We start from the raw sequence: 10,829 nt of genomic DNA, 5'->3' as shown, positions 1-10,829 counted from the left end.
TCCCCGTTCATCTTTTGTCCTCAGTGAGGGACTCCCTCCGAGGCCACGGAATCCACCCCCTTCCGAGGACCCAGATGTCTAGTATAGAGTCTATGAGAAGCTGCGTGGCCCCCCTCTGCCCAGTGCCCAGTGCTTTCCCTCTAGGCTCACGTCACCAAAGGCTGGCCCCGGGGTGGGGGTGGGGGGCTCCTTGGGTCCAGCTTCCCGTCCTCTGTCCACAAATGCTCTGGGGACTGCGTGGTGCCCATCAGAGGGACCACGCTGTCCCCAGGGGTTCCTGGAAGGGCAGGGGCTTGTGCACCTGCTGCCTGGATGCAAGCCATCACACGACTGCATTTGTGACCCTGAGCCAGAGTAAAAGTGGAAGAGATGTTGGGGTGGTGCCCCGGGGTACAGCTCCTGACTGGCTGTTGTTGCTGACCCCAGCCACCTCTGTCACCAACAGTGACTGGCAGCTGGTTTGTCCTGGCGGGGGGTGGGTCCAGGGTGTGGGAGCTGAAGAGATCCAAGGGGCCTGGTGGGCACCTGTCTCATGGCTCCAGGGTGCCTGGCACCACACCTGACCCTGGGCAGGGGTTGGAACACAGGGGAGGCTGTTTTCCGGCTGCCTGGTGGCAGCTCCCTGTCTAAAGGGTGCGTGCAGCCTTTGCTGTGCTGGGGGCGGGGCTGCTCGCAGCAGGAGCTGTGAGCTCCTGGAAAAGCTGGGGGCCGCTGGGGGAGGCACAGGAGGGATGGGCCAGGAGAGCTGGCCAGGCCGGGGGCGGGGGGGGGGGTCACGAGAGAGAGAGAGAGAGAGAGAGAGAGAGAGAGAGAAAGCAGAACAGGATTTGGGAGGAGGCCAAGAGGGGCGGCAAGGATGAATGCTCCGGTCCAGGCTCGGAGGTAAGCCAGCCACGGAGGGGGCAGCGTGTCGGGGTCCTAGAGCCCCCGGCTGATGGACAGGGGGGCAGATGAGGCCCTGGGAAGTGGCACGGCAGCCCAGAAAGGAGCAGGCGAGGCCCCAGGAAGCCCACCCCTGCGAACACAGACCTGGGGGCCCTGAGAGGTCCAGACATCTGGGCACCCAGCGCAGGGGAGGCTGGGAAGTGTGTGTGGGCTCGGTGACCCGGATCCCCCCAGGGGCGCACCAGTGAGGGGCGCAGGGCTGGTGGAAGTGGGGAGCGGGAGTAGTGGGCTAAAGCAGTTTAGCCCTGAAGGGGAGCCGGTCACGATCACGGTCACGGGAGAGGGCTGAGGTGGAAGGAGTCTTTCTTCGAGGTTAGGGGATGTGGCGAGAGGTGTTTGCGGTACAGGTGGGCAGGTGGGGTCTTCCGTGGTCCCCACAGGGATGGGCGGTGGAGTCCAGAGGGACATCTAACAAGTTCACAGGACTAAAGTTTGCAACGTACAACTGGGCGGTCATAGGTATTTAGGAATGTGTTGGAAAATCTTGTGTTTTATTGTTAACACCGAAATGTGCAGGGTCACATTTGAGATGTTATTCGGCACGACGCAGAGGACGCACACAGGAGGCTGCCAGGGCTCCCCCTTGGCAACAGGCCAGCACCAGGAGGGTGCAAGCGGACTTATCAGCAAGTGCGGCCAGGCCAAGGGCACTGCAGCGCATCTGGCTCCTGGGGGACCTTTTCCACCTGGCCCAAAGTCCCTGCTGTCACCTCACCTGGCTTGTGGCTTTGGTAACCAGACTGAGCTGCTGAGGAGCAACTGTCCCCCCAGCCTCCCTCTCCTGCCACGTGGAGTCACAGTACTGCCTTTGCTCAGTGACCTCGTGTGTCCAGTCCTTCCCCGGTCCGAGTGACTGCCATTTCTTACACTTAAACCCCCAAAACTGTTGCACAAACACTAATTGCACAATGTTAAAACTTACAGCAGGGGTCTTCCTCAGCATTTGGTGCCAAAATGTGTCATTCCAAACGAAAGTCACTCTCCACAGGTGAAAAAGACACAAGAAAGGTCGGCAGGGAAACTCCGATCTCGTGGGTTGGTGACAAAGAAGAAAGGAGCCAGAACAGGGAGGACTTGGGGTCGGCTGGGACCTGAACCAGAGCCCTCACCCGTGAGTACTGGCCCAGCATTCCACATCCAGCCCTTCTCGGGCCGGCCTCATCCACCTGAAGGGTTTTGTGGTGCAAAACTCGGAGCTCTTACCCCTCACCAGGTGCTGGCTGGAGCACGGCCAGGATGTGGCCAGGCCTGCCTCAGTTCTCTTGGCAGGGCAGTCTCTCAGGTCCTCTGTGTCCCCATCTGCCAGTGGCCCAGCAGACAGGACAGCGCCTCCTGAGGGACCGCCTTTGGGTCTGGCTCCACCCCCATCACGCGTCACCCACAAGCAGCTCTGTCCCCACAGGGAGAGGATGGGCGGCTACAAAAGGTACCAGGAGGCAGAGAGGGAGGCAGTGAGGAGAGCAAGCAGGGCAGGAAGTGAGACCTGAGCCACCTGTCTTGGTGAGGGGGGGGGGGGGACACACACCGGGCTCTGGGGAGGGGGGAGGCTGAGGGAGAGGGGCAGGGGCTGCCGGGAGCCGGGAAAGAAGGACCAAGCAGCAGCAGAGCGGGGAGGCAGTGAGCAGAGGGGAACCCTGAGACACGGAAGCCCTGAGACGTGAGGCCCCCAAAGAATGGGGGGCTGAGGTGCATAGATGGCCCCCCAAGAAGATGGGGGCCGAGGCAGAAAGAGGTGGGCCCCCCAAAAGGTGGGGGCCTAAGGCACAAAGAGATGAAGCCCTGAGGCAAATGAAGGTCTATATGGGACCTGAAGCTCAACCAGGTGGTGGAGGCAGAGGAATCTGAAGGGGGAGGCTCAGGGCACAGGGGCGGGCATGGAGCCAGAGGCGCAGGGCAGTGAGGGGCTGGAGCCCCAGAGGGGAGAGGCCAGAGGCAAAAGGCAGGCCCCCCGCTGGGTGAGCTCGGGGCGGAGCCAGGCTCAGGCTGTGCTCCGCGGGCGGCCCTGCCCACCCCCCCCCCACCCCCTCGCCCCGTGAGAGCAGGTGCTCTGCCTCGTGGGTGGCAGTGACGCAGGCACCTGGACCTGGGCTGCTGCTGGGCCAGGAGACTCACTTCTTGCTTTTGAAGGTGCCCAGGATCTTGGGCATGAACTTGCCCACCTTGCTGTCCCTGGTGTCCTCCTCTGCAGGGGCCTCCCCTGCCCCCGTGCCCCCGGCCTCTTCCTTTTTGCAGAAGACCTCGAATCGGCTGTAGACGCGTTTCTCTTTGCGCATGCTCTCCATGCGACGCAGCAGCCGGTCGCGCTCCTCCGCGCTGGCGGGCATCGTGCGGCTCAGCCTGCCCTGTGTCCCCGGGCTGTCCGAGCGGAAGATGGCAGAACATTTGTCCTTGTCGGACATGTCCGGGGCCAGGCCGCCGGCAGCTGGTGAGCGGCCTAGTTCGGGACTGCTGTGAGCCAGGCCTGGGGCCGGGGCCCCGCGGTGCTTCTGGCCGTGGGCGCTGATCTGCTCCAGAATGGCTTTCGTGTCATCCCGCAGGTTGCTGCTGTACAAGGCATTGGCCGTGGCGGAGGTCATGCGCGCCCGCGGGCTCCTCTCGTCACCGGCGGCAGCCTCAGCGCTATCACCCCTGCCCAGCGACGGCCGCCGGGGGCTCTCTGGCTGCCCGTTCTCCTGTGGCGCTGGGAAGCCGCCCTCATCCTCCGTGCGCCGCTCACCCTTGGGGCTCAGCAGCTGACGGAGGCGCAGGGAGCCCTTGCGCAGGACTTCCATGGGGCCGCCGGAGGGCTCCTCCGCGGTCCCCGTCTTGGGAGACTCCCCGGAGAAGGTAAGGGTGAGGCTGCCTCTGCGCTCCGGCACGGGGGGCACGGGGGGCACGGGGCTGCCCCTGCGCTCCGGCAAGGGGGGCACGGGGCTGCCCCTGCGCTCTGGCACAGGAGGCACGGGGCTACCCCTGCGCTCGGGATAGGCCGAGGTGGGGCTCCCTTTCGGCTCAGGGTAGGCAGAGGTGGGGCTCCCTTTTGGCTCAGCGTGGGGCGCCTGGCGGGCGCCTCCCTCCAGCGGGGGGCTGTCCCGCCCTTGTGGGGAGGAGGAACGGCCCTGGGCAGAAAGGTAGCGAGAGGGCAGCCGGTCGGTGCCGCTCCGGCCCAGCGTGTCTAGCAGCTGGGTGGCAGTGAGCGTGGCCGCTCCGGGCTGCCTCTCGGCCTCCTGATGCAGCCGCTGTGCGAAGGAGTCGCGCAGGTCCAGCAGGCAGCTCTCGAGGCTGCGGCGCTCGCTTCCTGCGCCACCCGGCGCCACCACCTCCTCCCGCCACGCCTGGGACACGACAGCCTTGCTGTGGCTGGCGACTGTGACCGGAGCCCCGGCCCCTCCGGCATCACGCGCCGGGCCCTTGTATTTCTCCAGGAGCTCGGCCACCTTGGCGGAGGTGGCGGAGCGCACGGCCTCGCCGCCGGGACCCAGTGTCTCGCTGACCGTCTGCTCCTTGTGCAGCAGCTGCACCTTCTCAGCGGTGGCCGTCGTGGCCCCACCCGCGCCCTCGGCCTGCGAAGCGCTGAAGATCAGCGAGGAGCGCAGGCGCGAGCTGCGCTGCACCAGCGGGTTCAGGCGCGAGCGGAAGGAATCCTGCTTGGCCAGGCCCGCCTCCTCCGGGCCCTCGCGCTCCAGGCCGTCGCCACCGCCCTTGGCCGGGAAGAGTGCGGGCCCGCGGGAGGCCGAGGAGAGCAGGTCCCCGGGGGCCACTCGTCCCCCGGGCACCAGAACATCGTCTTCGTAGGCCTCGGCCTCCATGGGTACCGGCAGGCCCTCGTCGGCCGCGTCCTCGCCATGGCAGCCGCTCAGGTAGGAGGCCAAGCGCCAGTGCCGCAGCCCGGCCCGCCCCTCAGGGCCGCCCCTGCGCTCGGGCTCCGCGTCGGGCGCGGCCTCCGGGCCCAGCCTCGCCACCGCCTGGCACGGGAAGCGCTGGCCAAGGTTGGGGCGCGGGGCCCCGCCGGGTTCCAGGCCGCGGGGCCCGGGGCCCAAGGCGGGGTCCGAGCCGTGGCGCACCTCGCGCGACGCGCTGGACGGCACGTAGTCCAGCCGCTGGTGTCCGTCCGGACCGAGCTCGGGGAAGCGTGGCCCGCCCCCCAGCGCGAGGTCGTCGTGGTCGCCGAAGCCGGGGCGGCCGGCGCGCAGCTTCTCGAACAGGCCCTGAGGGCGCGCCGGCGCCAGCTGCGGGTCCCACTGGTAATGCTGCTGGTAGAGCTGGTCGCGGTGGAAGTGACTGGTCTGGAAGCGGAAGTCGTCACCGTGGCTGAGGAACGTCTGCCGCGACACCTGCCGCGCGGCCGCGAAGTTCTCCACTGCGCCCGCGCCGTCGGCGGCCGCGTAGCTGTGCCGCTTGAAGGCGTCCATCTCCAGATGCCGGGCCTGGAAGAAGCCCCGCGGGCCCGCGAGCTCCCCGCCCGGTCCCGCCTCGGCGTCCAGCCGCCGCGACAGCGGCCGCAGCCCCGCGTGCGGCTCCAGGGCTCCCGCGGGCATCCGCGTGGGCTCCTCCCGGCGGAAGGCCGACAAGAAGTGGCGGTCGGGGTCGAGGAAGGAGGGGAAGCCCAAGCCCTCTTCCCGGGGCGGTGGGAACAGGAGGTGCGCTCGCTTAGAGAAGGAGAAAGGGGTCGGCGCCCCGGTCACCTGGCCGCCCATAAGGGGCCCAGCCCCCGCGTACGGAGCCAGGGCGTAAGCGTCCAGGCGGGCCAGCGCCCCGGCCGAGGGCACCAGCGGCTCGGACTGCGCGAAAAGGATGCGGAACTCCTCATCGAAGCTGGAGACCAGCTCGCCTTGGAACACGTGCGCCAGGCTTCGGTGGATCTTCTCGAAGGACCACATAAAGCTGCGGGCGGGGCGGGGCGGGTCAGGGGCGGGGCCAAGCAGCCGCGAGGGCCGCAGAGCCCTCACCTGCGGCCCGCCCCGGAAGCGTGAAGCCTACCAGAACCCCGGGGCGGAGGCGCGTCAGGGGCTGCGGGACCCGGGCTTCTGCAGGGGAGGCCCTTAGGTGGGGAGGTGCAGGGGCTGCGGGGCCGGGCGCACCTGTAGCTCCCACTCATGACCACGGCGCAGTCCACCAGCAGGAACTTCTCCTTCACGTGGCCCTTGAAGGACTTCCCAGTGCGGCAGTAGTAGGTGGGGCCCGCCACAGTGCGCACACGCAAGAACTGGGGAGCGAGAGGCGTTAGGTCTGTGCGCGGGAGTCTCCCACCTCCCTCCCCGCCCCCTCTCTGTCACTCACATCCACGTGGTGCAGGTTGACACGGCACTTGTCAGCCATGTCTAGGAAGTGCTGCGCGTTCATCTCATCCAGGAGGATGTAGACCGGGACGCGGCGTGCCGCTGCCTCCAGCACTTCCCCAAGCAGGTCCACGTCGGTGAACATGTCCATCACCACGGCCACCACCTGCAGGGGTCGAGTTAGGGACAGAGGAGAGACCCCTCTGCTGTCCCCACCATTCTCTGGCCATACCTGCATGGCCCGCACGGGGGCCTCTGGATCGCCCACAAACACTGCAAATTGTCCTCTAGCCCGTCCCAGAGGAGAGGAGGGACCCTGTCGGGGAACAGGGCTCGGGAGGAAAAGGCCTATCATGGGGGGCTGTGGGGCTGCTGGCGGGTGGGTGGCCCATGATGGCCGGACAGGGCCTTCTAGGCAGGCACAGAGGGTCCACCTCCTTCTGGGAAGGGGCAAAGGCAAACGAAAGCCCTGCGACAGCCCCCGCCACCCCACCCCATAGATGGCGGAGCCCAGGCTCTAGTGCTGCCCGGGGTGCAGAGGGCAGTTGGGGTCTTTAGCTGCAGGACCTGTGGCCCCCACCTCCAAGATTTACCAGGCTTCCTTTGCTGCTTGCCACCTGTTTGGTGGGGGTAAGAAGCCCTCAGCTGGGTCAAAGTTAAAACTAGAGAGACTTTTCTGAACCATAAATCCAACCAGGAGACGTGCGCAGCCATCCCAGAGCCCCTGAGTTTCTGGACACTGGCCAGGACCACCGGCAAGCAAGCCTGTGCAGCATGCAGCCTGCAATAACCAGACCCTTGGTGACCCCAAAAGTTGTCAGCCAGGGAGCCCTCGCTGGTGCTTGAAGGCTGGAAAGGCGCGGCCAGCCACCCTGGCCTCACCCTTGCCCCCGAAGCTGGGCATGCTCATATTTCTTCCACCTGCACACTCCTACTCATGCTTCAGGGTCCAGCTCGGGCTGCCCTTCCCCCACGGTCCACCCAGCCCATGACAGCGCACCTGCTGGGCTGAGCGGATCATCCTTCGAGCCTCATCCTTGATGCTGGGGCTGTCAGGTGGTGGTGGCTGCACCAGGGTGGTAACCTCAGTGCCCTGGAAGCCGAAGGTCAGGGGCCAGCCTAGGTCGAGTTCAGGCACTGCCTGGTCTGAGTTCATGGGCCAGTAGGTGCCTGAGGAGCCATCCATGTCCACATTGGGAGGACTGCCTTCAGGGGGCTCTCGAGCAACATGCTGTGGGGGCCGCAGGTGACGGCTCACATGCTCCAGCTCCTCGGGGCACAGGAAGGCAGGTGCCCCCTCGGACGCCAGGAAGCGGCTGTAGGCCTCTGGCCCGCCCTCAGCCAGGGCGTCCACCGCCAGGCGGTAGTACTCTTTGTAGTGAGGCGGCAGGTACCCAGGCGCCAGTGGGTTGTCCCCCTGCGAGGAGCTCTGGGAGCGACGGGCCATGTCGGGGCCAGCGGCCTGGGAGGGGCGGGGAGACACGTTACTGGGGCAGGGGCTCCGTGCCCACCCCACCCTCCCAGCAGACACACCCTTTGTAGAAAAGGGCTGGTGGAGTGCAGGCCATACCTGCAGGCCTTCCAGACTGCCCCCCAGCTGGGGCAGGCCAGCTAAGCGCCCAAGCACAGGCCCGCCCCCGGCCCTGTCTCATGTTGTTCCGTGCTGGCTGGGCCCTTGCTCCGGCCAGGACCTCAGGAGTGCTTGCAGCCAGGTTTCCCCGCAGGGGTTCCGGCTGCACGCAGACCCCGCTCGGGGTTATTTTAGGAACTCCGTGACCCAGGCACCTCTTTGTGGGCCCTTCCTCCATAGAAGAAAATCAGTATTTTATGATTGTTGTTATAAGGAAAACACGATCCAGACCGGATTCTTTATTATAGTCACTTTTTCCTTCTGCCTTTGGCATCAATGTATTTTCGTGGGCCTCTGGCATTGTGTGTACCGAGCAGTCGGGTGGCCCCCCGCCTGTGTCTGTCCGCAGTGCAGGGGGCTGAGAGGGGACCCAGGGCCACTCACTGCCTCTCTGGCTCATTATCTCCATTGGAAAATGCAGCTGTCAGGGTCGACCTGATACCACACCTGGCCCAACATGAGCTCAGCACACAAACCTGTCACTACTTTTGTCCCAGGACTCGGCGTGAAGCTCAAGAACTTCCTATGGGGGACCCCATCCTATGGGTCACCGTGAGCCCCACAGCCCATTCACGGACTTCACAGCCCTTCCAACTCTGACCCCTGCCCACCGGGACCACTTGCTTCCCTCTGGCCCACCCCTCCACTGTTTTTAGCCACTATTTATTTCCAGATAAAATCTCCCGAGCGCCCCCCCAACCCCCAGCAGACGTGGGCAGCGGTGGTCTTCCCAAGTCTCCGGTCATGCCCTGCTTCTCACTGTGTTCCAGGTGAAATCAGAGCCTTTTGCTGTGGCCGTCAGGCTCATCCTGGGCTCCAAATGTGCCTCCCTGTCCTCACCACTTGCCCCAACCTCACACTGACACCCAAGCCAGGCGTGGCCCGCTCCAGTCCACCTGTTCCCCGAGGGCCCGTGGGGACCTAGGCTGGGAGGAGCTACCATTAGCTCCGGAAGACACGTGGGGGCCGCTTTTGGATCCACAATCGCCAGAACTGCCTGGATACCCTGGAAGGAGAGCCCCACGCACTGCCCACCCCACCGAGGCTGCAACTTGGGGCTGGGACTGAGCTGGATTTCAGATCCAGCCCGGCTCACGGGTTCCTGGATGCCGGTCCTGCAAGACTCCCCAGTGTGCCCTGCTCAGCAGGAGCGGCGGGTGACGCCGACTGGATGGGGTCACTGGGCAGCCAGGGAACATTGGGACCAAGACTGTTGTGTGCGGTGACCTGAGGAAACTTTCCTGTCCACCTTCGGTGACAGGCTGAGCATGATGTGAAGGTTAGGTAGGGGGGCCTGTCCACCTTCTGGGGTGGGGGACAAGCTAACCCGAAGATGGGAGGGGGGGTACTTCTCTGTGCCATCCCGTCCACATCCAGCAGATGCTACCTGGTGTATTAAGGAAAAGTTCTTCGGACACTCCCTCATGGGGGCACCACCCTCTGGTGTGGTTCCATACAGGATCCCCATGCTGTCCTCATAGCAGGACCACGTTAAGGAACAAGGTGCAGGCCTGTCTGTAGTGGGGCCTCCCACTGTGCCTGACCCCGGGGCTGGGGAGGGGGGGGGTGGTGCGTGTCTCACACAGTATCTGACAGAGGGTGGTTCTGGGCAGACACTGTGGACCTGGCTGTATGGGGTCAGTGTCGGGCCAGGCAGGGCTTGGGGGCACTTTCCTGCTCACTACATTTGAGAGGGAGCACTTCCCAAGGTGGGGAACCACAGAAGGGACCCCGCCCCCTGCACTTTACTCAGAAGGGGATTCAACACAACCTGTCCAGGCTGCCTGCAATGGGGGTGGGGTGGGGGGGGGGGGTGGGGGGTGGAAATCCCATGATGAACAAGGCGCCAGCTCATCCCCCGGGGCCCACCAGGAAGGGGGTGCCCATCCTGACTGACCACACCGGTGACCCTGCATGGCCTCACGCCATAATACATCCATAATCCAATGACCTTAGTCCTTTCACTTTGCACACCCCTGAACTGTGGACCGGGCAGAGGCCGCTCTCCAGCCCCCTCTGGGGAACCCGTGGTCCTCCGCAGGCCTGCCCTAAGGGAGGGAGGGGCACTATCCCACCCAAGCCCATGACTCAGCAGGGATCTGCACCTCCGCTGCTGACCTCTGACCTCTGACCCAAGGCCGACAAATCCTCCAAGGCCCTGAGGGCTCTAGGAGCTTTCAGAGCGTGGGTCCTTCCCACCTGGGCAGGAGGTGGGTTTTCTAAGTGACGGGAAGGAGGGAAGGCTCTGGGGCTATTGCACAGGAGGTGACCCCGGGCTCCGTGCGGACGTGTGCGGGAGGCTCACCGCAGGAAGCATGTGGAAGCGTTAGGCATATGGAGGCGGGGGCGCGGGAGGGGGACGGGGGTCGGCCCGATGGGACTCACAGACTGGAAGTTGGCGAGTCGTAGTTTTCGGGGTGTGCCCCGCAGGACCGAAAGGGATTACTGCACCCAAGGAGTCAGCGACCGCCCAGGCCTGGCGTCCCCTCCACCCGCCCCAGTTCGGGACTCCGGGCGCGAGGGGACGCGGGCCTCCCGCTCTCCCTACGCTCCACGCAGGAAACCAGACCGCCTGGGCCACCCCAGCCGTCCCCAGGCCCAGACGCCCCCAGGGAAGGGGTCAGGCCGGGCCCGGCACTCTCCCCAGGCTCCAGCTAGGCCGCGAGGGAGGGAGCGAGCGCGGATGGCCTCGGCAACCCCCCCACCCCCACCCGGCCCCTTCCCACTCGGCCCCTGCCGGGCCGGCGTCGTGCGAGGGCGCGCCCGTCCACCCCGGCACACGCGGCCTCGGCGCCCTCCGCTCCCCGCCCGGGCCCACCTGGCCGGGCCCCCGCGCTCCCGCGACCCCGCTGCCGGCCTCGCGGCCCCGGCCCAGGTGCGGGTGGGAGCGCCGCCCAGGTGAGGCCGCGCCGAGGGGCGCCGAGCGCGCCGACCCCGCCCCGCGGGCCCGGCCGCGGCCTCCCCCTCCCCCCCCTCCCCTCCGGCGCGCCCCGCCC

At 66.1% G+C, this 10,829-nt stretch overlaps 1 protein-coding gene across 5 annotated transcripts in view; it reads right to left on the bottom strand.

The window, feature by feature from the left end:
• Positions 1 to 1,415: 1,415 nt before the first annotated feature.
• Positions 1,416 to 10,829, bottom strand: part of FAM83H (family with sequence similarity 83 member H) — a 13,461-nt gene continuing 4,047 nt past the window's right edge. For 2 of the 5 annotated variants that reach the window (XM_045455488.1, XM_045455489.1), the window contains exons 2-5: positions 7,204 to 7,665; positions 6,205 to 6,369; positions 6,006 to 6,130; positions 1,416 to 5,808 (exon numbers count right to left, since the gene is read on the bottom strand). In XM_045455488.1, the coding sequence (XP_045311444.1) occupies positions 3,054 to 5,808; positions 6,006 to 6,130; positions 6,205 to 6,369; positions 7,204 to 7,665 (3,507 nt within the window). In that variant the 3' untranslated portion in view covers positions 1,416 to 3,053. Of the gene's footprint in view, positions 5,809 to 6,005; positions 6,131 to 6,204; positions 6,370 to 7,203; positions 7,691 to 7,773; positions 10,809 to 10,829 lie in introns of those variants that run through there. The other 3 variants (XM_045455491.1, XM_045455490.1, XM_045455492.1) reach the window with 3 other exon arrangements.

The sequence above is a fragment of the Leopardus geoffroyi genome, chromosome C3 (genome assembly GCF_018350155.1).
Source record: "Leopardus geoffroyi isolate Oge1 chromosome C3, O.geoffroyi_Oge1_pat1.0, whole genome shotgun sequence".
NCBI classification, from domain to species: domain Eukaryota; kingdom Metazoa; phylum Chordata; class Mammalia; order Carnivora; family Felidae; genus Leopardus; species Leopardus geoffroyi.
Note: the sequence above shows the minus strand (reverse complement) of the source record. Positions and strands in the feature narration are given on the sequence as shown.